This window comes from Dunckerocampus dactyliophorus, chromosome 7 (assembly GCF_027744805.1).
Source record: "Dunckerocampus dactyliophorus isolate RoL2022-P2 chromosome 7, RoL_Ddac_1.1, whole genome shotgun sequence".
In the NCBI taxonomy this organism is placed as follows: Eukaryota; Metazoa; Chordata; class Actinopteri; order Syngnathiformes; family Syngnathidae; genus Dunckerocampus; species Dunckerocampus dactyliophorus.
This window is the reverse complement of record NC_072825.1, coordinates 12,506,362-12,533,368: the sequence shown is the minus strand read 5'-3', so window position 1 is coordinate 12,533,368 and position 27,007 is coordinate 12,506,362. Positions and strand designations below refer to the sequence as shown.

Here is a 27,007-nt window from a genome sequence, read left to right as displayed (position 1 = left end):
AAAGTCCATCCGTGTCACTGTTTGCAATTTCAGTTATCCCTCTCACTCTGTCTTTCTTACTTCTGTTCACATAAAGCTGCTCGATACTTGCTGAGAGTCCTAAGAAACCAATGGAAGTGTGAAAAAAATACAAAATATATATCAAAAATAACTATCAACAATACAAAATAAAACCAGTAAGAGTGCTAAACATAGCTTACCAACGCTATTGTGGTCGAACTACAAATTTCAGAGGTGGGAGGCTGCTGTTTTTGTGGGAACTCATTCTGTCTTTTGTGAGTCATCTATGTATTTTCAATACTGCTTATCCTAAATCTTGGATGCAACTGGCTTTATCTGACTGGGCACCAATATGATGTACGTAGTTGGAGGCTACTTTTAAAGCTACTTTTAAAAAAGTGAAGCCGTTTTTCCAACTGGCATACACATAGTTGAGAAGGAAGCTGTTTTTGTTTGATACTGCATTGCTTTGCTCTTCTTCCTCTCTCTGTGGTGGGTAATGGCTCTGTGGCTTTGCTATTATATACAGTAACCACCAGACCAGTGTGTAAAAGAACTGCGAATACTGGCCTGGTCCAGCCAGCGAGATGCTCCTCACACCAGCCAGATGCCTGCAGCTTCATGAGTATGCCTTTGACCTTGATTTAAATAACCATAACCACATGCCCCCGGTTTTTTCCCACTCTTTTAGTTTTTGACAGTATTTACCCTGCCATCTAATCCCAACTGTGATAACTGTGGGATGAGTATGTCAGACCTCTCGGCCATCCATTCTCTTACCCCCACTGATTGTTTTCATAGCGTCTAGACACACATGCCTGTGCTGATAAAACAAGAGGAGACCACAGTACTTTGCTCAACAATAGGGATGCTCTGAGGAAGTTGTTTTGAAAGAATTGACACATATTTTATCTCTTTTCACTTGTCATGGTTGTATATGAAGGTGTTCACAGCATGACACTGTATGTCTTTAAGTTGACCTAAATGTGCAAACTGTGCGTATTTACTGTCTGCATGCATGATCATATGCGTGTTCGTGAATAGTGATGTGGGGATCAAGACAGGAAGGCTGATTATGAGTCATTTGTTCCTGCAGCTGTTGGCCGGATCCTCCTCCCAATGCGGGGCACTATTGGCCATGAATTCATCAGGAGCTCCCTTTGATAGCAGAAGATATTCCAGTTCTCCTGACTCCCAGTATTTATAATCCTCCCACATGAGCTTCAGTGTCTAAATTTGCTTACATATCATTCCTGGGGCAGATATATTGGCCTCAGAGAAAAGCATATGTTTACGTAGTGACACTGCCTTTTTGTTGATTTCACGTGTGCTGAGGTCTTGGGCAGTAGATATGGCAGTAGTAGAGAGGCTGATATTGATGTAGTTTTTATGAGAAAACCTTAACACTCCCTGCTCCCTATTTGGTCAGCTGCTGCAAGGTCGCTGGTCCAAGTAGCCTTGATATGACCAGCTGAAGCGAATCCAGATTTATAGACTGAGCCAGTGTGTTCTCACTGTCGATTTAACAGTGGCCTTTCTTTTCAGCTTTGTTCAAAATCAACATTTGTACTGGCAGCTTCTGAGGAAGTGTCTCTTCTAAAGTAGGAATCATCCCAAAAAATCGTCTAAAAAAAATGTGGTTTTGCCATATAGTACACATGTAACTGATAACGGTGCATCCAGAAAAAAACACAATTCGGTTTGATAAATGACTGTCGCAGGTTGACATTTTTTTGATACAAAAGAGAAATTTTCATGCCATTTTAAACTTGTATTCTATTTAAATTACCAACATTTGCTTCAACTGAAAAGTACAGATTTTAAAGTAAATTAATATATCTGGTGCAGTCAGAGCTGCCTCATTTTCTGCGGTGCAAGTCAGAACCATACAAAACAAAAATAGCACTTGGTAAAAATAATAACAACAATAATTCACAATCAATTCAATGGCAATAAAGGTAATTACTAGGGATGAGCAAGTACAACACTATCTGTATCTGTTCACCCATCTAAATTATGTGTATCCATATCTGTACTCTCAGTGGGCTGGGAACAAACCGGAAGTGTGCATGGTTTAACCAGAAATGGATGGAGCTTACGGTATAATGATTAGCTGTACTAATTTCATGCTCGTGCTCAGCAAAAATGCACTATCCGTAAAGGATACTCGTCTAAAATGAGTATCTGGCTCATCCCTAGTAATTACACATCATTAGTTCTGTTCATAGATTCAATAGTATTTCAATTAAACAATATAGCATTCATTATTTCCACAGCTCAGGTACACATACAGTTTTCTATTAAAGATTACAAATAAACAACAACAATAATTGAAATGACAATACAGCTGAAGTCAAAGCAACACATAAAAAATGTAAGCATTAAGACGATTTTTCAGTGAGAAAATAGTTGCAACAAAAAGTGTAGAAAAACACATTTCCGTAATGGAATTCAGGGTGCACAAATCCCCGTCAACCAATTGACTTTGTTTAAGTTTTAAGGTTTTGCATGGATTTAGCTGCTACAGATGCAATGAGGACTTTTATTGTACATATACATCTGCATCTTATTGCTGAGTTTTTCTTATCTGTAATTTGGGTAATAAAGATGAAAAAAAAACAGTTTTGCTTGCCGCTTGAGATCGCCATCTGCCGCCAGCCACAACAGAAGCCGCTGATTGATTCCACCTGCAGGGTTTTCATCTTTGCCGAGGAGGAGCAACAGCGCAATCAGTAAGGGACTTTGACTAATGTCATGCGACAGCTACCGGCTGATGTTTGTGACGTAGGTTACAGTATCGTAGGATTCATAATGCGTACCGAATCCAGACCACTGTATCGAACGGTTCAATGCAGATACATTTATTGGTGCAACCTTAGTAGCTAATGTTGGTAATGTTGAACAGGTATTGCAATACTCTTACTATTTTATTGTGATTATTTGTGTCCCAAAATCACCCAATCTTTTCCTTCTTGTGATCTTGACAAAAACTGAATGAATGTGCCTTCAAAACACAGATGACATGACAAAGTCAGACATGAGTCACAACTCTTTCCTTTGCCTCAAAACAGATGGACTTTAAATCCATCTCTGAGACAATTTTAGGATGCAGTGTTGGCCTTTCGCACAAGCAGACACATGGTTTGGATAATCACATCCAGATGATGATGACCCTTCTATGACAAGACATGAAATATCAACCTATGTAAAATTGGTTTTAGCCCGAGAAATCAAGCTTGATCAGTTTCTAAAAGTTGATTTAAAATGATAGCATTAACCTTCCTCTTGTGTTAGTTAGCACAGACACATTTTTAGATTTTAAATGACTTGCAGAGTGCACATCCACAGTTTGCATCCATGCAAAAAGCCCATAATTATCCTGGACTGTAATAAAAATAACGTAGCAGTTGACACCCTGCAAAATCACAGTAAAACAGCACAATAACAGTAATGGGACAAGTAAACAGGCCGTGCTTTGAATGCTCAGTGTGAGCATAGGCCAGCAGGGACCAAGACAGGGAGGGGGAATTGCGCTCAAATGGCACAAATGGCCTGTTGTGAGTATGCCCTGAAGCATATTCAAATTGCCATGACCAGGCATCTTTTCCCATATTTGTCCAATATTTTACAATTGTCCAAGATTTTGTTATCTTTTCTCGTGCTTTGTGCTATGGCCTACTTGACACCAAAAGTTTGGTTTGTTCTGCTGGTGTAGTGCTCTGATCCATCCTTGCACACTGGAAGAGGTGGGCACTTACACTTTTCCCACACACGCAATGGTAGATGTGTAATGCAGTTACTGAAATGTGATTGCTCCTTGCTAGTTCTTAATAATACCACCTTGCATAACATAAACACTCAAAATAATCCACAAAGTCAAAGCCCTGGGGTGTCTTAGAATAGTCGACTATTCGATGATTTGATTCTCAGGATTTGACTATCAATCCCACAGTTGAATCGTATGAAAATGTCACGTGATCAAGATGGGGGTGCCCCCGGCTGCTGCTGAGCATACATTTTTACATAGAATGTCTTTGTTTTTGTTATAAATAGCCTATTTTGATACTAATTCGTTTGTGTTAATAAAGATTGGAAAATCACATACGTTTAATAGAAGACCTACACGTACACATAGGAAGGCCAACGTCTCTTCCGGATGTGCAGTTTTGTAGTTAGTGTATTGCTCATATCGGGTCTGGCTTAACATCTTACACGCCTAAGAGCTTTTGGATATTGGATTTCAAAGTGCTCGCAAGAGGCGTCAAGAACGTAAACAAAGGTGAGGAAGGTGATTCATGATCCACGATCTTCCGTCATTAGACACAGCACCGGTGATTGGTTGCAATGTCACTCTGTGGTGTACATGTACATGTACATGTCAATCAATACACACAGCAGCACCACATGCTCACAGTAGCACATACCATGTTAGGTTTGTTTCATTTTGGTGTTGTCACCTTTTGACCTGTGTGTTTCTTGGTAGATCCCTTCACTCCCTGAGTGGGCGGCGCCACGAGGCACACCTGTAGCCACTTGGTCATCAAGGGCTCTTAAGCCACATGGCTGCAGGAGGAGGAGGATGTGGGATTGTTACTACTGGTTTGCATGCTGCCCGTGAAACACCAGTTTGTTTGTGCCTGTGCTTTTGGCCTTAAGATTGCTGTGATATTTCTTAGTCTGTTCCACGTGCTCCTTGCCTCCTGTGACGCCGTCTGCTCATCAGTGATTTGTTGCCTTTTTCCACGGTGCCTCTTTGTTTTACTACCTTAGTTGCACCGTTCTACCTCAGTTTGGACTCAGAAGTTTTTGCTATTCCTTTGTTACTTGGTTCTTGCTCTACGAAATTAAAGATATTATTTTTTGACCTGGATTGTGTCTGGCTCTGCATATTGGGATCTCTACCTGACTGCACGTAACATACCATCTATTTTTCTTCTTGAAAAAATGAAATGCCAGATACAGGAGAGATACGATATGAGTGCTCCATCCATCCATTTTTCATACAAATTAACCTGTTAAGTGTCATGGGAAAGCTAGAGCCTATCCCAGCTGGCTTAGTGTGAGAGGCAGACAGCGCATGGTAGCAGCATATTGCTGAGACGTACAGTCAAATTCACATACTTATACCTATGTATTTAGAGTCTTCGATTAATTTTTATGACTAAGTCTTTCACTGTGACCTCTCTCACTGACAACTTTCAAAGGCAGACTTTCCATACGGCAAATGAGCCAGGTCCCAAGTTATCTTGTGACCTGCATGCTTACCAGCATCACTTTCTTGTCTATAAAACTGTGATTAAACCTAAAAGCCTGTTTTTCTTTTTAAGTTTGACTGAAATGCGTATGGCACAGTTTCAGCATCAAGAATAGGCCGCAGCTAAGTGAAGAGGAAAGTAGGGTTAAGATGGCTATCGCTATACATCACTTTCAGCAAAGCAGGTCATACAAGAAGGCCATCCCCATGTGGTTCTCTGGCTCTGCCTTTTATGAAACGAAAGCAATCCCTCTTCCACAATGAACAGAGAAGTGCTTTGCGGTGATCTCTGCCAGGCCGTATCTCAGTGCCAAACATTTTAGCCCTCTCCCTGTTGACTGGCCTGTGGACTTTGGGCTCTGTGACTGACCGGTGACTGTGGTTGCAAGAGCCTTCATGAGGAGCTCCCCCTATCGTGGTAGGATAATGCCAGTCTCAGTGGGGTTTGTTTCTTTTGGTGCAGAGGACATTTCAATCGAAGAACACACAAGGGAAAGGGTTACATAAAATGACTTAGAACTGTTCAACAAACTTTATTTTGGATGCAGTTTTCAGAATTATATAATTTTAAATGTTTCCCCGAAAATGGCAACAGAAATCTCAGTCTCCCACTGAGTTTCAATGTATTTTCTGTTTGAAAGAGAGAGAGAGAGCAGTGACTTATAGGTGAATTAGATCATTTTATATAACAGCACTCAACATTATACACACTGGACCTAATAAAAGGCTCACATCTTCTGATAGTTAAGGCTAACCCAAACCTGATTGATAGACGTTTTGTTACTAGGTTATATGATGAAGTAGTTACTGGATTCTTTGTAGTGTGCAGAAATGTTCTCAGATTATTATCATCCACATGTGTTGCTTTATCTCTGGAATTCTGGACTTTGCATGTCTTTGTGAATACTTACAAAAACAACAGGGGGGTATGTTGGAGCCTATCCCAGCTGACTTCGGGTGACAGACGGGGTACATCTTGGACTGGTCGCCAGCCAATCGCAGGGGTCATTTTTAACCTTTTCAAAAATACTCCCACACTTTGGACGGCTTTTTAGTGGCCATTATGAGCCAATAAGTCAGTCGATGTTGACGGTCTTCCTAGTGCTCAAAGCTAGGACTCACCTCAGCTACTTTGGATTGTGCCACTGAAACTAATGATTTTACTCACGCGTAGTAAGTATAGGTGGGTGAATATCACTATAAAGTGTCTTTGGTGTCCTCATCAGAATCACTGTCATCACGAAAATGCAGCAGAATAATGAAACTTTGAAGCCCTATTATAAATAATCAAACATTTACACACATATCAGTACAATAAGTCTCTTAAAGTATGTTTTCTTAGTGGGTGATTTTATTAATACAAGTCTTCTGTTAAACACACATAATTAACATTTTTTTATTCACACAAATTCACACTGATTGTGTATAAAAACAAACGACAAAGACATTCTATGTAAAAATGTATGCTCAGCAGCAGCTGTGGGAACCCCCCCCATTCAGTCATAGAATTAAGTGGGTTTCTCGTACTAACTCGATTGCTCTGTTATATCACTTGATCAAGCCTTTTCTAAAATACCACACTACAAAATCAGTAATAAAAGTATGTATGATTTGTGCTGATATTGGCTCGATGATAATCACGGCAATATCGGAAAGTATCGTGATGCCGATCAATATACCTAGTAGAAAATTGATCTACAACACAGTGATGGCAGCATCAATCAATAGACTCCTCACATAGTCAGTTTAGCAGTGCCAAACCAGTCCACGGACTTTATGACCTGAAAGACAGTTTTTCCACTTGTAGATGATAAGTACTATGTTCATGGCTGTAATGACGTGTTTCGTGGAGGAAATGACATCATATGAATTAAGTCATTTTCAGACACATACTGTAAAATATGAGAGAATATATCACATTACAATAACGTGTGAGAAAAACTTCATAGTTTGAATATTGTGATAAGGAACCGACTCCTTTGGTCAAAGTTAAACAAACAGTGGCAAGGAGGAATTCACAGTAAGTCTTTCCAGACTGGTGTTGTAAGGAAGGGAGTGTCCTGCTGTTTGGGCTCTATGCGGTTGTGACAGATGGGAAAGAAAAAGCTGAAGTAGCATAATGTTTATGTTTCTAAACTGTTACTCTGAAAAGTTGCAGCCAACCAACCATCTGAAACCAGCGAGATGCCCAGAAGGAATTTTATCACTTTCAGAGGACTTAAAACTTTGATCTTTCTTGTTTCGCCATCTGGCAAGCTAATTTGCGGTTTCCTCTCAAGTGAATGTAAGTTAGGCGTGGGCATGGCAGCAGGCTGAAGTTGAGGGGTGGCATGACCCAGGGACTAGATTACAGGTCTCGGAGTGGTATGGTTTCTTAAACATGGTGCTGCGGGCATCACGTGTGTCACATGGTGCGGCCACTTGTGATGTGGTCTGGGACACGTGGAAACTTTCTAGGGTTTATGCTGCCCATCCCAGTTTGCGAAGAATAGGTGAATGGCGTAGGAGTCAAACACGAGACAAACACTTTTCAAAGAAGTTTTAGTTCACTGTTTATACTGTATGTGTGTGCATTTTGTGAGCCTTTGACTCTGACTGTGTAAATCATACAACAAACCAAGTAATATACTTGCCTGTTTCTTAGTTTCCACTGCTAATATCTACTTAAGATAGAAGAGAACCATGACTGAGATTATAGTCTCCGTCCTCACTATTGTACAACAGTAATACTGTAGTTGAGAAAATGCAATAACGGGATTAGGATGAAAGTACAAACCAATATTTGCTGAGAGGAGATGCATAGGGTAAGGCTAAACCAATCAGATGTTGGTGAGGATCTACAGGGTATATATGCCCTGTGATTGGCTGGCAACCAGTCCAGCGTGTACCCCGACATCAGCTTAAAAGCCATCAGCCATCATGTTGTTGGTATTGCTTATGTAGATTTATTGACATATGGATACGCTGTAAACAGACAAACAACCAAAACATGCTCAACATATGCTCAACAGCAGTAAGCAACAGCGAAGTTGTGCATCTTGAGCCAGCTGCTGTTCCAAAGGCATGAAATCTGATGTGAACATCTGGCTGTGTGAAAAACACAAATCCTTTTATGATAATTGAGGAACGCTGAAATGCTACATCTGTCTGTTTGAGGTCTGTGAAAAACAAGAGTGGACTGTATAGACTAGAGCCTCAGTAAATTTTGTGATTGGGGACCCATAATTGTATCTGAAATAGTCAACGCCCTTGCTCCAGCCATAGGGGAAAGTTATTTTGTTAATTAACTACACAGTGACAGACACCACCAGCTAACACCATAAACAAGCAATATTATTTCTTCCAGATGTCCACATTTCTAGCTTATTTCCATTCATTTATTTTTAGTTAATTACTACCAAGAGCTGGTTTGCCTTGAAAAGCAACAGTTCAGTCAATGCAATCAACCATAATTAAAGTCTAATGAGATTAAGGAGTGAGTCTATCGTAAACACTGATGGTCAAATGTAAATACCTCCAGAACAACCTGATCCACATAAAGTGCCGGTGGCTTAGAAATACTGTAATTATGATGTCTGTATTTGGTCCAAAAACAGTGTTGTTTACAGTGTGCCTGCTCTTCAGTGTTACTAATTTGCAACAGGATCTGACATGCCAAGGTTTTACTGGGTGGTCAATCATCTTTGGGTGGAGAGATTTAGATGTTTAACATAACGTGTCTTAAGGGAATGTTACCGTATACTAATATCATGTGCTTCAAGGACATATATTTCAAGGCATTACATTTGAAATAAGGCCATCTCACACTCACCAATGTCTCCTGTCTGCTGTTTTCATTGACGTCATACTCTCATCAGTCATTCTGCTTAACCGGGGTAAACTCTAAATGCAAATGAGGAAGGTTCTTAGTAGGGGTGTAACGATTTGTTTTAATAACGATGTGATTCGTATCATGATTTGTGGTTGCTGATACGATTCAAGGACGATATTGGTTCATTTACAACGATGTGATCTGAAACAAATCTTTAAATTTATTCAGTAGCTTTTTAGCTGAAAATTCAACCAGTCTGACTGTGAAATAAATACCTGGATACTGGACCGTGCAGGTGAAGTTTCCTAGGTTCCCATTGTTTTTTTGTAAGGGAATCAGGTAGAAATTAATTATGACAGAGATTTTATTAATTAAGCCATAGAAAGGATGTTGACGTCTACAACTTTTTCACTGGTGCGAACAAGAAAACAACAATTAATGGCAAATGCATTGACATGTTATTTGAATGAAGTGTAACCAACACTCCAGGTTGAATTAACAGGAGGTTAACCTTTTCGGCTCTCATTTTCAATATTCAATACATTTTCAATAAAAGTACAGTAAGTGCAGTAAGAGCTGACGTTCCCTGCTGTAGCAGGAACGAGAGGTTCCTGAACAGTCAATGTTGTCTGAAGTCCCATGGCACCTTAGTAGGTGGTTGGAGAGATTTCTCGTATAGCCATGGTATTTTACCTGGCTTTCACCTATCCTACAAACAGCAAGCAACTTATTTAGAACATCTCCTTTGCAAAAGCCAAAGTGTTTCCACAGACTGTATTGGTGGCTTAATTATTTCTTGCTCGCTGGCTTTTCCTCTGCCATCCGCCATGCTACGTTTTGTTGTCTACTGGTGCGTGGCAATGACGTCACAGACAGGCAGACTAAATCAAGTAACATTTAATGTCTTTATCATTAAAAGTGCTAAAAAAAACCCCACGTCCATATAAAGCCTGCCGTTTTTACATCCAGTGCTTTATTTCCTAATATCGATGCAATCGATTATTGCCTTTTAAACAATGTTACGATATATGTCGTCCGAAATGGCAACTTGCCGAACACAGATTGATGTAGCTGGATCATAGGAATATAAATCGTTACATTGATTTGGTAGATGAATCGTTACACCCCTACTTTTTAGTGTTAGCAGAGCACAGTTTGTGTATTTTTGAGGATGTGTTCATTAGTAGCTAGCAAAGGCCTACTCTGACACAGATTTATAATGCTGTTTTTTCTCAGTGGTAACATTGTCATTAATTTAATGTTATCATGGTCATGCGTGATAAACATACGAAACAGCAAAAGCATCCAACTGGTTTTCCAGATCAATTGATGATTTACTGCAGTGGTTATCAACTGGTGGGTCGCCACCCAAAAGTGAGTCGCAGACCCGTTTTCAGTGGGTCACAGGTAGAGATGTGACTTCGCAAATGAAATGAGTCTTCCGAACAACTGTTGTAAGTGAAGCATGAGAACCGATTTGCAGTTTCGAATCGTTCTTTTGTGAGCTGTTCTTACCCACGCATCTAAATAAATTAGAATATTTAATATTAAATTCAAAATTTCTTTGATTTGGGCCGCACGGTTGCCTAGTGGTTAGGATGTTGGCCACACAGTCAGGAGAATGGGAAGAGTGAGTTCGAATCTCCGTTAGGCATCTCCGGTTTCCTCCCACATTTAAAAAAAAATAATGGGCTGTCCAGGGTGTACCCCGCCTCTCGCCCGAAGTAGGCTGGGATATGCTCGAGCATACCCCCGCGGCCCTATGAGGATAAGCGGCATAGAAAATGGATGGATTTGATTTTGGGAGTTCAGTTAAAGCTAAGAGAGCAAGTAAAGGCTCAGACGTTTTTGATTTCTTTTTTTGATTTTGGCATGAACCAGTAATTTACAAAATTGAACTTTCACTTTTTCATTTTTCAAATGAGATACTGAATTTTTTGTTTTTTTAATTAGTTGTAAACTAATCATCAAAATGATTAAGAAATACATTCTTTAAATATTTCACTTTGTGTGTAGTGATGATCAATTTGGGTCGCCGCTTGTCAGGAAGGGGTGATAGTTAGTCCACTGATTTACAACATGCTTGTCAAAGCTGAAGCTGGTGAACCAGTTTCTGTAAATCATTTAGAAACATCTACTGTATGCCACTGTCAACCTCAGCTATAAAGTTATGGCACCCCACGAAGTGTAACATGTGTTAGTGAACCATATAGGTTTTCAAGGGAAGCAATTAGCATAAACCCAAACTGGTGAAATATATATTATGGCATATGTGTGTCTCTACAAAATCTTGGCTCCATCCATCACATAATTAAAGATGAAACATACAGTATGTACAAAAAAAAAACAACATCACACCAGTGCGGCCAAACATATGTTAACTACTCCCTTTTCTGTCAAATCCCAAAAAGAAAACAAAAAAAGAACAAAAAGAAAAATGCATCAAACTCACCTCAGAGGTAGATAGCATGGCCCCAAGTTTACTTGTATAATCTTTCTTGTGCAATATTGAATAAGATTAAGTCAATTCTGTTGTTTGTAAAGCTCCAAGTGGGCGTGGTTCTGCTTGGTAAATAAAGTAGTGTACAATTTAAATGTTGTCAGTCACAAATAAAACACAAATGGTTGACAGCTCTAATAGTGATGAAAGTTGGAGACCCCTGCAACCTGGACACTGAATTTATTCAGTTTTAAGTTAAGCATAAATATATTTTTTTAATTTTGTTATCTCGAACTAAAAAAGAAATTATTGAACAGTTTATTTCCCGTGTATTCGTACTGCACAACTCCAAAACATGCATTAAGGTTTGTGTCAAATAGTACAAAAATCGATTCCCACAAATAAAGGGGGAAAAAAAAGGCAATCCACCCAAAGGTTTATTTTTTAATGATTACCTATTTGCCAGGGACCCCGGCAATAGTCTAACGGCTCCCCTGGCCATGCAATACTACATAAAGAAATTCAAAAATCTACACTTAAGCCATGTGATATGTATTTCACACATGGATGATCGGTATCGGAATTGGCAGCATAAAACCCTGATTGGAGCATCTCTAATTTTAGCTGTTTGAACATTCACCACGATCCCTGTACAGTGTACATCATGTTAGGATACATCATGTCAAGATGTTGGTGAATAATGGGCTTTGTTTTTTGTGTTGAAAGGGCATGGCATTCTCCCTTGAGGAGCGTCTGCAGTTGGGGATCCACGGCCTGCTTCCTCCTTGCTTCATTACCCAAGACGTCCAGCTGCTGAGAGTACTTAAAAACTATGAAATGAAGGAACATGACCTAGATAGGTGAGATTTCAAAACAGAATAGTCCCCAGCGGGTAGCCACACATATATAGTTTTCTTATCTTGTATCTGGAATTTTGACAGATTTCCCAGAGGATTGTTCTCCCTTTGAGAGAAATCTGCATCTGGATGTTTTCATATTTAACATCAAATATTTAACTGAACAGACTTCAGTATCGTGTCTCTCAACTCCTACACCCCAAATTCTCTGTATCCTCCCTTTTCCTCCCTCGTGAGTATTTTTTTAAACTCTGCAACCTTAAGTTCTAGCTTGCATGCTTCATTCCGGAGCACAATGTACATTCTTTAGCTTTAGTTGTTTTGTTCCCATATCAGGCCGAAAGCATTCCTTTCCTCAGCCTTCTGCCAGAGCTCCACACTGTATCATGTTTACCCAATATTAAAGATCATATTAACTGAACTGTAAGGTAAATGAAAGACACAACACAATGAATGACGCAGTTTGCCGGAACTCTGCATTCAAGAACAACACAACTTCAATGAAGGATTGTTGAACAGGATTTGGAAATGGAAATCTTTCACCACATTTATCGTGGCTTCGGGGAGTGATATAGACCCAGACACATTTCCAATATTAGCTACAACTGCTTATATTGTTGCTTATAACATTCTACTGGACTGCCTCCACAACATCATCGAACTGTCGGGGACTGCATTGCAGTGGTTCCAGTGCTACCTGTCTGGTGATGTAAGTCCAGGCTGATCCTTGCCACATGTGGCATTCCGCAACGGTCAGTCCTCGGCCCCATGCTCTTCATCACCTACATGCTACCCCCCTGGCACGTCATCAGTAAGCATGGATTGTCCTTCCACTGCTATGCCGATGACACACATCTCAATATAAAAATTGCCCCAAGCCCCTCTGCAGCACTGAGATAAAGACATGGATGAATAGCAACTTCCTTGAGCTAAACAGCAGCAAAAGTAAGGCGCTCCTTGTTGGAACCCCCGCCAGATCTGCTCCTCTCCCATATCCCAGTTTATCTTCAAGGCCAGGTCATCACTGTCTCCTCCACAGTCACCAACCTTGGGATTCAGTTTGACAGCTGTCTTTTCTGTGCAAGACGAAACATCTACAAATGCCATCCCCGTCTAATCCTCCCAGATGCAAAGAAACTTGTCTATGCCTTTATCACCTTAATACTGAACTATTGTAACAGCCTCTTCACTGGGATCCCTGGCTAGGAATACTCAAACATTATAATACATCCAAAACAGTACCAACAGCATCCTAATGAAAATATCAACACATTACCCCCACCCTAAAATCACTGCATTAGCTCCTTGTCTCATTCTGGATTGATTACAAAATCCTTCTCCTCACCCATAAATGCCTCACAGGCCAGGCACCAGCAGACTTATAAGAACTACGTACTCCCCGACAATCCACGAGCAACCTCAGATCATCAGGCAGCATGCTCCTTCAGGTTCCCCCCACTATGGGGGACCAAGCCTTCTGTGCAACTGGACCACGGCTCTGGAATGGCCTAGAAAAGAGCTGACAAAAATGCAGAGCCTGGACTCTTTTAAAGCTCACCTAAAGTCATTTAAAAACGCTACTTACCGATGTTGCTTTTAATCTTCTTTTAACTTTTCAAATATATCTTTCTAAATGCAAGTTTTTTATAGGTTTTTTTTAAATACCTTGTTTTTGAGATTTCTGTCGAATGAAAAATACATTACAAATAAAATCTATTATTTTTATTATTGTTACATATTACATAAAGGAACAATACATCAGCGGTGAGGGATGCCATCAAGCTGAAGGAGTCCTATTGGGCCCTTTTGGCCCATGCGATGGGGTACACCCTGGACTGGTCGCCAGTCAATCGCAGGGCACATATAGACAAACAACCATTCACACTCACATTCATACCTATGGACAATTTAGAGTTGCCAATTAACCTAACATGCATGTTTTTGGAATGTGAGAGGAAACCGGAGTACCCGGAGAAAACCCACGCACGCACGGGAAGAACATGCAAACTCCACACAGAGATGCCCAACGGAGTTTCGAACGCAGATCTTCCAGATTTGTGTGGCCCACATGCTAACAACTCGGCCACCGTGCGGCCCATTGGTACAATACAGTATATACTATAATATCCGTTTATGTATCATACAATCTTCACAGGAAGTATACAGACTGTCAGTAATTGCTGAGATATGGAGAAGGGGTAGAATTAAATATTCTCTGCTCTCTAAGTGCCTTCTAAGTAATCTGATAGTCATTTGCTTTATTTTCCAGCCCCCAATCCTTAGTCAACAATTCCACCATCATTTCCAATGTCAAGCATTGGTGATTTTCTTCTGAGACTGGATTTAAATACATTCTTACTAAGCACTTACTTTAGCACCAAAGAAACAACATCTAAAAAGGCTCATACTTTTGATAACCATGCACTATTCATGTTGCTAACAATCACTCTCTGGCTCTTGAATGAATTCTATACTTGGGCTTTGCTCCTGTGGATTAATGGACATTATTTAGTTGTCATTGCAGCAGTCCTTCTCTGTTTCAACTTGCTACTGATCCAGCCACCAGTTTCCCTATCTAGTTTGTTATGGCAACAGCACTGCAAGTTCATGTCTTATTATCTAAGATGTTGGCAGGGGACTAAGCTATCCATTGTGACTGTGTCATCAAGAGAGAGTAATAAATATTTCAAGGCACTGCCAACTGAAATAATGCGGTAAGGGCCCGTCTATTTCCCAGTGGTGTCTTTAGAAAACATTCAGAAACTAAAAATAAATGTGCAGACCAGAGTTGCAAGATCATTGGTGCTAAAAAAAATTATGATAGAGTTCTTGGCTGTCTGTGAAATGTCCAGCCCTAAGCGAGGGAGGATACCGCTTAAAAATGTTAACGCTACAACAGAACGTTTGTCATCCTGTTTTATTATGTCACAGTTCAAAGTGTAGAACCCGGTCTGATTTTTTTTTTTTTTTTTTTTTTGCTCTTGCATTACTTTTCTTGGCAGTATGAGCAATTTCAAACAAATGGATTCAGTGTTTTCCACATCATGTGGTCTTAAATCCAGTACAGAATGGTATTCAATAATAGGACCTTTGTGTGAACCATCTGAAATTGAAATTCATGCAATCTTGACGTCATCTTCCATCAATATTTGCCACAAAGCTGCACTGGCGCTCAAGGTGGCCAACATAGTGTCTCTCTCAAACATACACACACATACATACGTCTGTACTTAAAGTACAGACAGACATTAATTCATTTAAATTTAACACCTTAACAGTAGTGAGGAAACATAATAACATTTCTACAAATCTACTGTTGTTCCAATTTCTTTTTGTCCGCAGCAGGACTGAGGACCGGTTCTTAAGCTCAAGTCCGTACTTATGTGGCGGAGACTAAAAACAAAATGAAAACATTTATCAAAATCAGCTTTCATTGTGCAGCTTAATGCATAGCAGAGAGGGCATAGAAACCTTTTATCCGCTCAACAAGAACCACCTTGTGCTGGAGAACTTATGGAAACTGTACTGATTAGAAATAACCCATTTTGGCATGTTCTGCTTAATTTGTGTCATATGCAAACTTTAAGTTCTCTGCCAGACTACCACAAGAACAATAAAGGGCTTGTGCGGTCTATCTAAGATACAAGTAGTTATTGTACAGCAGATCTGAATCGTTTTCCCTTTTTTTGCTCTTTCACTCACTGCAGTTTGTCCTCTTTTTCTGTTTTCTGTCATACACTGCCTGGCCAGAAAAAAAGGTCACACAGTCTAATATTTTGTTGGACCGCCTTTAGCTTTGATTATGGCACGTATTTGCTGTTTATTTCCGTTCAGAGTTGTATTAATTCTTCGGCAAGATCTTGTATTGATGACTTGCTCACAATGGAGTTTAGGTCTGGACTCTGTGGTGTAACAGTGATGTCTCATGCTCCTTGCACCACTCTTTCGCAATTTGAGCCCGATGAATCCTGGCATTGTCATCATGCATGTGCCATCAGGGAAGAAAAATTGATGGAGTAACCTGGTCATTCAATATATTCAGTTCGTCAGCTGACCTCATTCTTTGGCCACATTACATTGCTGAACCTACACCTGACCAACTGCAGCAACCCGACCCCCATTTGCTCAGTTAATTTCAGGGGGTGACCTTTTTTTGGCCAGGCAGTGTATATTCGCTCCCAAGTGTTTTTTTGCTGCTTCACTGATCTTACCTGTTACATCACCAAATTTAACATCTGGCTTCAATAAAACTTGAATAGGGCCTCTCAGTACAGCAGGTATGAATCCTCATAAGGGTGAAGATTAACATGTGACATTTTCCACTGTGTTCATCCCTGTCATTCTCAGATATGTGTTTTTGATGGGCCTCCAGGACCACAGTGAGAAGCTCTTCTATCGTGTGCTGACTTCAGACATTGAAAGATTCATGCCCATCATTTACACCCCCACCGTGGGCCTCGCTTGCCAGCAATACAGCCTGATTTTTAGAAGACCAAGGTGACACTTACACACGTACACAAATATTTGCCACGCTTGAATTTCAAAATCGGGTAAAAAAAAGCAAACCAGAAATCCTTCAGGGGCAAAGGGAGGCTTGTGGCCTCTGTCCCAAGTTCAGTTAACAGCAGGCTGACTGGGTGCGAAGCCCTCGGGGGTCCAATCTTCAAATTGGATAGAAGTAACAATGGTGGTCTTGACTGTCTTTGGCTAAAGTAATACATGAATGGATGGTAGAGACAATTATTGCTCCTGCTGGTTCTGTACAATGGGATATATACAGTGTTTATATGTTTCCACACACACACACGCACACACACACACACACACATATATATATATATATATATATATATATAAAATCACAATCACAGAATTTGAAACAGGAAAGATATATCACTTAACTTTTACCACACCTTGTATTAGCGTAGGGTTTCTTTCTCTTGTCATCTTGCATGTTTAATTCAGATAAACACACGCATGCCAATACATTTCTAAAAGTAACGATTTTGGTATTAGGCGTCACACCTCAAAGCCATGAAAGTAGACTTAAAAACATAGATACTGATATTTCAGGAGGTTTAGAAACTTTCGGGAATCCTACTTTGACTTTTCTTGAGAAATGTTCTTAACAGCACAGAAGAAAAACTTAGGAACATATTGGTGGATCAAATGGAACAGGATGATGAAGATGTAATGATGCATGACACACTTAAATGGGTGCAACAATTCTGTGGAGTGTTCTTAAGAAAGCTTACAGCGCTATTTTCATCTTTAAAGGGTGTGTAAATGGAACTTACAAACTAACTTGTAAGGACAATTCATGAATGTGGCCCAATGTGTTCCCTATCATTCAGTTGGTGTTAGATTTCCTTGTGCTGTCATCCTGTCATATATTTGCTCCAAAAAAATGAGTAACAAATAGACATAAAAGAAAATGTAATCAGATTTTGGGCTTTTTCCTCTATGTCCCTTTTAATTAGTCGGTGTAGAAGCCAACATGGCAGCATACAAGCACATCTACTAAGGCTACATTTAGTTGCCAGATGATCCAGATTTGGAGGTTGCGGTAAGCCATTTTAGCTGACATTTGGTTGGACAGCTCAGCCTAAGGCAAACCACTATGCACTGTGCACAATCACTTCAGGGTCCACCTTGAATGGATTTAACGTTCATTCGAGCCCTCTCAGTCACTGCCTTGTGTCAGCTCGGTTCATCAATTCTGACTATATACAGTAAGAGCAACGTTCCTTCACCAGTTGCACTAGGTATTGAACTGGTGAAGCTTTCATTCTAAATGTTGTGTTTGGGGCTACACTGTTTTGCTTGGCCCCGCCACTGGATTTAACTTTATTCAGGTGGTTTTAAGTGTGTGCTTGTGTTCTTAGATACTGACGGTCAAATGACCATTGTGATCTACTGTCCTAAACACATACCTACTAATCCACTAGCTAACTAGCATGATTAGTTATTGTCGTTGGCAGCAGTGCATACTGTATTGTTGTCAGCTCTTTTAAAACACACACACAAAAAGATGAGGTACTGCAGTTGAAATGAGGTCAGGAAACCGTCTTGGACCCAGTTTAAAATTTTATGAAGAATTGCAGAGGTTCATAAAGTATTTCCCTCTATCATTTAGTCACTCTCAGCGGCGCCAACACCACCATAGAGTATGAATCCCCAAGTGTTTCCCAGTATTTTATTATACATGTTTACTTTGGATGCCTTTAAAATACTTATAAACCAGAGTTCTTCTTCATATAACTTGCTGGCCAAAAGGTCTAGATTCCCCCATTCCTGCAGAACAATGTGCAAAATATTCCTTGCATGTTTCATTTCTCACTCTTAAGTGAGCTACGGAGTCATTCTATACCATCTCCGTCAGGCTCCAACTGCATTTGAAATGAACATGATGCCGGAGTTTGGGGGTAGGGAATTGGACCCCTACAATCTGCATCAGGGGTCAGTTAGCAGAATACGTTGGGGACATGACTTTGTACAATATCTATGACACACTTACATTTTCTGGCATTTTGGTATCTTCTGACACCATGATGAATATCAGCCTGTACTGGCATCAAGCGCACTGCAGTCTGTTTTCTTTCTTTCTTTCTTTTTTTCTTTCTTTCTTTCTTTCTTTCTTTCTTTCTTTTTTAACCACACTAGTGCAGAGGAAGGATCAGCAGGGTTAGTGCACAGGTCTTTCTGCTACTGACTTTAATGATTTGTTTAACACGTTTGTCCAGTTTTCACATTTCTGCACAGTAGTTCACAATTTCCCGGTTCATACACAAACTGATATAATTATTATTATAATTGTTATTCTCGTACTTGGAAAAGTTCCAGACCCAACCGCCAAAAGAGAATTTCTGCAAGGTAGTGTTGAATATTAATCAATGTAATATTTTCAAAGGGTTTGAAACAGAGTAGGGAAGAAAGGCAAAGAAAGAAGCCAAAAACCTACCACTTCCACAAAGAATGGGAGGAGAAAATTTTTTTCACTCAGTCATGTTGGACATGCCACGGCTAACTCCATGCAGGGTTAAGGTAATGTAAGGTTATGTCACTTCAGTGTAACCTTACTGACTCCTAGTGACCAGAATACTACATATGACTTGTCTTTCAATATGTTTTGACTAATAATAGGCCACAGTCAACCATGAAACACTGATGAAATGTATTCATTAATCTTTGAAAAACTGCGATAAAGTGAGGCGAGTGACGACCCTGTATTGTAACTGACAGTACCTGATAAAAGTGAGTGTACCCCTCACATTTTTGCAAATACACATGCAAATGCACACAACACATGCCACTGCTGGCAACAAAAGTGAGTACACTCCAAAGTGAAAATATCCAAATTGGGCTCAGTTTTCAATTTTTCCTTCCCGGCATCTCGTTAGTGTTACAAGGTCTAAGGTGTGAATGGCAAGCAGGTGTGTTAAATGTTGTGTGATCACTCACTGGTCAGTGGAAGTTCAATATGACACATCATGGCAGAGAACTCTATCTAAGGATGTGAAAAAAATACAGTGCTTTAACAGGACTGGTTGCACTCAGAGCAAGCCTTGCCATGGTTGACCAAGGAAGTTGAGTGTACGTGCTCAGCGTCATATCCTGAGGTTGTGTTTGGAAAAGAGACATACTATATGAGCGCTGCCTGTATTGCGATATCATCGTGACTGAACACTGGACATGCTTTTAGTATGTGTGAATATGCAAGTATGTTATTTATGAATCCCAAAATAAAGGGCTGTTATAATGTGCATGCTGCTTAAGATAACTATCTTACAGCAAATTATACATTTATTGTGACCAGCAGAGACACATTACTCTCATAACTAAATTCAAATACACATTTTGATAAGACCAGGACACCAAGCAGTGGTTGCCCATGTAAGGGACACACGCATGGAATGCATCTCTGTGTGAGCAGGGATCACTTTGACATTGTCTCTGCTGTCTGTGTGCGTGTCTGTGCATTTTTCTAGATCGTTATCTTTGTACTTACCTGGAGAGGCTAATTTTTAGTATTGTATAGTCTGCATAGAGTGTTTTTAGAGGATACCTCTCTACACTGTCTTCATCATTGTAATTTCTTCACTTACTGTAAGTGACCAATTACACAATGTGATATACTTGACATTTTCATGCAATGCTCAATCCAAATTTTGTTAGTTATATTTCTTATGCTGTGCATTAAAATCATCTGAAATATTTGCGTTCACATGACCAAGACAACAGTTCCACTGTGGGTGTGTATGCATGCGTGTCTTGTAGCTGGACCACCATCACAGCTCAGATTAGGTCTCTGATCACTGGAACTATATACAGGGTGTCCTAAAAAAATGTATACACTTGCTGCAAAAGTCTGTCCTGCCAAGTATTAGAGAAGACTTGGAAGATGAGGAGCTTTATTTTCAGCAAGACGGGGCATCCCCACACTACCATCGCAACGTTAGATGCTTCCTTAATGACATCTTGACAAACTAATGGATTGGAGGGAGGGCTTTCATTGAATAGCCTCCGCGTTCACCAGACCTCACACCACAAACCTTTTTTTCATGGGGATACCTAAAAGACAAAGTATACGCTATGAGATCTGCCACAGTTGCTGAATTGAGAGCAGTCATTGAACATAAATGCACGCAAATACCAATGGAATTGTTTCGTGATGTGTACGATTCCATTGCTTTGCTTCATCTTGTCAGCAGTGTCTGGAACAGAAGGGACGTCAGTATACAGTATATATAGTGTGTGTGTGTGTGTATGTATATATATATATATATATATATATATATATATATATATATATATACTGTGTATGCTGTTTATATACAGGGTGTCCCAAAAAACATTATGCACACTTTAAATAATTGTAAACTAGATGTTTTATTATAAATTAAAAAAATTAAAAAAGAAATTTACAAACATCACTTTATTGTTTTGTCACCACCTGTTTTCAAACTGGCATCCATTCTGGTCCAGACACTGCTGACAACGTGAAGCAATGGAATCACACACATCAGGTATAAAGGCGTTCTGTTCGAAAACTGCAGTCTTTCCTTGTCCCGCCTGAATTTACCAGTTAATCTGCCCAATGGAGTCTAAACACTCCAACATCGACTCTGTACAGAAGATCAAAGGTCAAGCGCCATTAAGTGTGAAAACATGGCGAATTCACTGATCTTTAGACGGGGCAGAGGGAAGAAGGGGTGCTGGAGAAAGGCACACATTCACATATAAGAAGATTAGAGGACATGCTTACTTTTATAGGTTTGTTGGCTCAAGAGTATGTTTAGTGGTGTTTAATGGTGTTTAGTGGTGAGCATTAATCTTTCTTGGTCATGCTTGTTTTTTTTAACTATAAAAGCATGTTGTGTGTATTGTCCGACAGCTGACTCTACTGGCTTGTATTAAATGTTTGTTTTTTTGTCAGAAAAAATACATACAGTAATTCACAATATTACTTCATGTTAATATTACTCATCTTTTTTTCACTGAGTTCCAATGTCAATGTGCTGCGTGTGGTGTACTTCCATGGAATGCCCAAATACACTGATAAGTCAGTCAGGCTCTTCAGGGAGCTCTCTGGGCTACTGACATGATCCACTTCATCTTGTGGATGGAGATGGATGATTATTGGTCAGTCATTAGTGGATTCCTGGCAGCGGGCCCAAGTTGAAGAACTCAGCACTTCTGTGACTGTCTGGTAGGGTTACGAAGGAAAGACCCAGACAACATCCAGACAGGATCATATGTGCAAAGACCAACATTTTTACCTCCACTGTAAAAAGTCAGCTTTAAAAATACAAAAAGTGCAAATTACAATAAGTAAAAAAAAAAAAAAATCTGCCAGCACATCTGTAAAAAATGGTTATCGTCTAACTGTATGCATAAAAACTTATTAGAGTTGTCTCAGTATTTAGTATACTAAGCTTCAATTTTGCGTCAATATCCTTTAATTGATCCAATATCCTTGAAAAGAATCTCATTGTAATTAAACAACAACTGTTAAGCCATGTTTTTCAATTAAAATAGATTATGGTCGTTCACTGAATCAATGAGTAGTCAGTCGTACATAAAATATTAAACCACAGAATTAGAGGCTGTTTCCCTCCAGCGGTGTGAATGGTGAGAAACGTGTGAGCTTACTAAAGCATGAAAAACAATAGCACAGAAAATCTAGAGCATTTGAATGTCTTGTTTAGCTTGGTTTTTTTTTCTTTAAAAAGTGCGTTGTGCATAAAAACAGGAATTTAACGTGTTACAAATGTAATGTTTGTGATGTTTGTTAAAAACGGGAAAAGTAGACAAAAATATAAATAAATAAAAAACATTACAAACTCAAGTGATACTAAAATTGAAGAATGCCAAGGGATATTTGCAAAGTTAAGAAACTTGCAGTATTGTATAATAAACCAACAAGCTAAAAACTATTTAACAGCTCTTTTGGAAAATGATAGATATATATATATATACAGTATATATGTATATATGTATATATTTTGTTTTATCTATTTTTTTTAATTTATAATAGCTCAGAGTTTAGTATAAATATTACCTAAGAGGCAAGTTGGCCTGACAGACAGATATTTTTGTAAATATCTTTTTTGACCTTTATTTCAGATACTTAACCTTGCTTAGATTTCCACTGTTTGTAGTGCAGTTGCCACAAACTTGAGGAAACAAATGTTTTGTGCACGTGGCATAGAGTATATTGTTTGTGTTTTAGCATCTGCCCCACAGCAAGGCTCCCCTTCAAGACCACAATTAGGGCTGTTTCTTCCAAATGGTCAAGGTATCCTGTTTTTCCAGTCTTTCCACTTTTGTCCTGATTTTCATGTCTTCTATTTAAATACTGTCTGTAATATTCTGCTCTTTTAAGAGCACAGAATGTAAAGCCAAACTTTGTACGGGGTCTGCAACATTTCCAATTGCTTAGTGCTGCAAGATGACGACACTACGTAAGCCTACTATTAAATATTATTTATACCAAATAATAATACAGAATCATTTGAGCCTTAGGATATAGGCCTAGAGAATTCCATAATGACAGGCGTCAGATGAAGCTGTTGTCCTTGAAGTGGGGGCTGATGAATTGTTCCGACATGTCCGATTATAAGCTTTCGAGCTGTGATCTCACTCCACTCCAAACACTGTAACACTGTGTGTGGGCCTCCACTGTGAGGCATTAGCGGGTTTACTTAACACCGGATGCAAGTAGAAATGACCCTTGCCCTCCCAAGATTGTAAATCTTGGCCACTGATTTCTCATTATGTGTAATTTTAGGAAACAGTTACAATTACTGATTGATTCCATCTTGGACTTTTAGGACTGTACATCACTTCCTTAAGCCCAAAATACTGTAAATCCTAGGTTCCCAAAGTGGGGTACGGCAATTGTCATCGGGGATATGAGAATAAAAATAAACAACAACGCCTAACACAATTCCGAGTGCACCTGAACGCCTCACCGCACAGAGCGCACAGTCAGAGCAGAAAGAAAGGAGACAGCATGAAGTTCTTCATTGCTCCGTGTGAGTTAAATGAATTAGTCTGTAAGTTCGATGATGAAAACATGTCAATGTATGTGCGTTTCAGGATGAGAGAGTGGGGATTCCCTCAAAAATGAGGCTTTATCACTGGTTGTGTTTTTGTACTTTGGATGCTGCTTTATCATGTTTGTTAAACTTTCCCTTTCAATTTGGTGTCAAATTAATATGCAGACTTAAATCATAGCGAAAGCAAATGGACAAAAATGAAGCTCTAGTTCAACCCATAGTAACGAAAGGATCCCAAGACGAATACTTACCTATTTATCAGTGCTCATGTAAAACTTTCATCAATCTTTGACCATGCAAAATACGCATTTTTGAACCAGAATTAACTACTTACTATAAAATGAATTAACCAATTAATCATTTTCAATATTTCAAGTTAATGACGATTAAAAATGGTTTATGCTTTTTAAGTGTGCAGCAGTAGGGGGTACATGGCTTCAAGGCAAATGTCTGAAGGGGTACGCAGCTGTGAAAAAATTTGGGAACCACTGCTGTAAATCAGTGCCACTGATACTGTTATGTAAAGTTATGTTACAGATATTTAAGATGTACGGTATTTAAGTTATTGTAATTGTTTTTGCCCTTTAAATTCTGGGATGTGCAGATTTGCTTTAATGTTCCATGATTTATCATGGTAATGCCAGCAGAGCAAGTCTTTTGGATTTGGCTTTGGATGTTAGGAGGAACTCTAGTTTGTTCCATTTGGGCTACAAAAAGCAAACACAGAAGTATTGGTTTTGGATGCTAGCGTGGGGTTCAGTCCATTAGGAGCCAACGTCATTAGACACTGTTACATAAAGTTTAAACACATTAGATGATGGCATACATTTGAAGCCAAAAAGCTCAGTTTACCTCGTCCACACAGAAATGCTGAGGACAGACGTGGAAAGTCTTCACCCTGGATACAGTTTTCCAAAAGTTTTATTGACAATAACCTGTCTGGTCAGGTTGTGGACAGAAGACCAAAAGAATATGTATTATGTTTGTGCATAATGTGGGATTTTGTAAATACCTTTGTTTCTCTGACATAACACAGCTGAAAACAAGTTATTCAGCTGAGGGGAGTTTTGTTCTGCTCTTTTTCCCACACTGCCTTCTGTGGCCGATACAGATCATCTGTTACCTAATAGTTGTATTTCCCCATTCTACACTAGAAGCTATTGATTTACAGATTGTGTTATAAAGTTGATCTGATACTCATCTAACTCACACTCTGCTTTGCTTGTACTGTAGCTCTGAAAAAGCCTCTAAGGTGATGGAGAAGTAGAAAATTTGGCCAACTTTTATCAAACAAGTTGAAATACAGTCAAACCTGTCTTACTGGCCACCTTTATAGAACGGCCACCTGCCTATAGCGGCCACTGAAAAATCCCCCGCAGCAAATTTACATGTTATAGACCCTGTGTATAGCAGTCACCTGTCCAACGCGGCCAGCGGCCACCCATTTTGTCTCCCTTGGTCGATATCTGACCGCATATAGCCGCCAAATTACCAACTCAAGTAGAAGCTTCATGCACGAAAAAGTTTCGTTTTTCAATCAATGAAGCCGTCGTGTGTAGACTTTAATTACTGAGTCCTAGCTCAGTCACAATCATTCACAAGATCCACACAAACTGTCAGTTGTTCTACATAAAAAATCCGTCTTCTTTTGAGCTTGCTATTTCCTGGTCAAACATGTAACTTTAAGAGCATTTGCACCAAAACATTACCGCAAAGTAGGCTGGGAACAGGACGTGCTCCCAGCAACGCTACAATACAATACTGCATGTTAAAAAGGCAGCGGGAGCAAAACTGAGTTCGGTTGTACTTAATTGAAGTATTTTAGAATGTACTCACGTTATTTTTGATCAATCCTCATCCACAAATCCATCAAAGTCCTCATCTTCTGTATTCGACACAAAAAAGCCGTCTTCTTTGCCGTTCGCTTAACTTGTCAGTGTTATTCAGCTCCGAACCGTAGTAAAGGTGACCTGACTCCAGCAAAGAAGGAAACTTCTCCTGTTGCTTCTGCCAACTTTATTTATTGAATGCAGCCACCAGAGAGCAGCTCAGAACACACACACCTCCAATCTCTTCTCTCCTTCCTGCTTGCCCACAAGGCAAAGGTTGAACAAGCCCCACTACATAGCTGTCCAGGCAATGCCTGTAACAAGTGAGACCGTTTTATTTCCTGGTGTGAGACAATGTGCACTGGTCAATACTGAACTAAAGCTGTAATGACACGCTGCCGTATAAAAAGTAAAATATGAAAAACAAGCGTAAGACATTACTAGCACAGCTTTGTTCTGTGGGTCGTGGATAATAACAAGCCCAGTAGTGCTGTACAACTTTTATCCGCAGTCCCACAGTGCCCTCTACTGGTCAACATTAATTCCCCCCCCCCCTTTTTTCCTTTTTTTTTCCTCTACTGGTCAACATTCAAACTGGACACCAACCTGTCTATAGAGGCCACCTGTCTATAGCGGCCACTTTTGCACTCTCCCTCTCGTGGCCGCTATAGACAAGTTTGACTGTAGTTGCATCAACCCTAACCCTAACCCAACCCTAACCCTAACCCTAACCCTAACCCTAACCCTAACCCTAACCCTAACCCTAATCCCTTCAATGTGATTTCCCCCGTGCAGAGTGAATTGAATAGTCATGCAAAAGACTCAAACATGTGCAGTTCACTGGAAATACCAAAGCTGCCAAAAATCTTACAATAAAATGCAAAATTAGTTTGAATGTTGACTTCATTTCACTGCCTTGAGCATCGGGGGTCGATCATTAAAACAGCTGTAAGAAAAATTGATGTATAACATGTAGCTATGTCACATGGGATAAGAGCCCTGTGATGTCAAATGTTGGCCACTTCCATTTGTTCTTGGGATAGCAGCATGATTCCAAGAATGTTATTTTTACCCCCAGTTACTGCTGCAATGCCCCCATAAATCCACAGCAAACTGAAATGAAATGAAGGTGTATTGTGTCTTTGTTACAGCTGTCAAAGTTCAAATAAATCACTATTCTTGGGTGCCAAAGCTTATGTTGGAGAAGGCAAAGTTTGAGTGAGGTTTTGTAGAGTCTCAGAAGAGTCGTTGCATT

The 27,007-nt window shown here is 39.7% G+C and overlaps 1 protein-coding gene across 2 annotated transcripts in view; it reads left to right on the top strand.

Annotated features, from left to right (window-relative positions):
- me1 (malic enzyme 1, NADP(+)-dependent, cytosolic) overlaps positions 1-27,007 on the top strand; it is a 75,021-nt gene that overhangs the window by 17,032 nt on the left and 30,982 nt on the right. Inside the window, exons 2-3 of one of the 2 annotated variants that reach the window (XM_054782766.1) lie at positions 12,232-12,365; positions 16,710-16,859. The exons of the other annotated variant lie outside the window; for it this stretch is intronic. Coding sequence (XP_054638741.1) covers positions 12,232-12,365; positions 16,710-16,859 — 284 coding nt within the window. The remainder of the gene's footprint in view (positions 1-12,231; positions 12,366-16,709; positions 16,860-27,007) is intronic. 2 annotated transcript variants of the gene reach the window in all.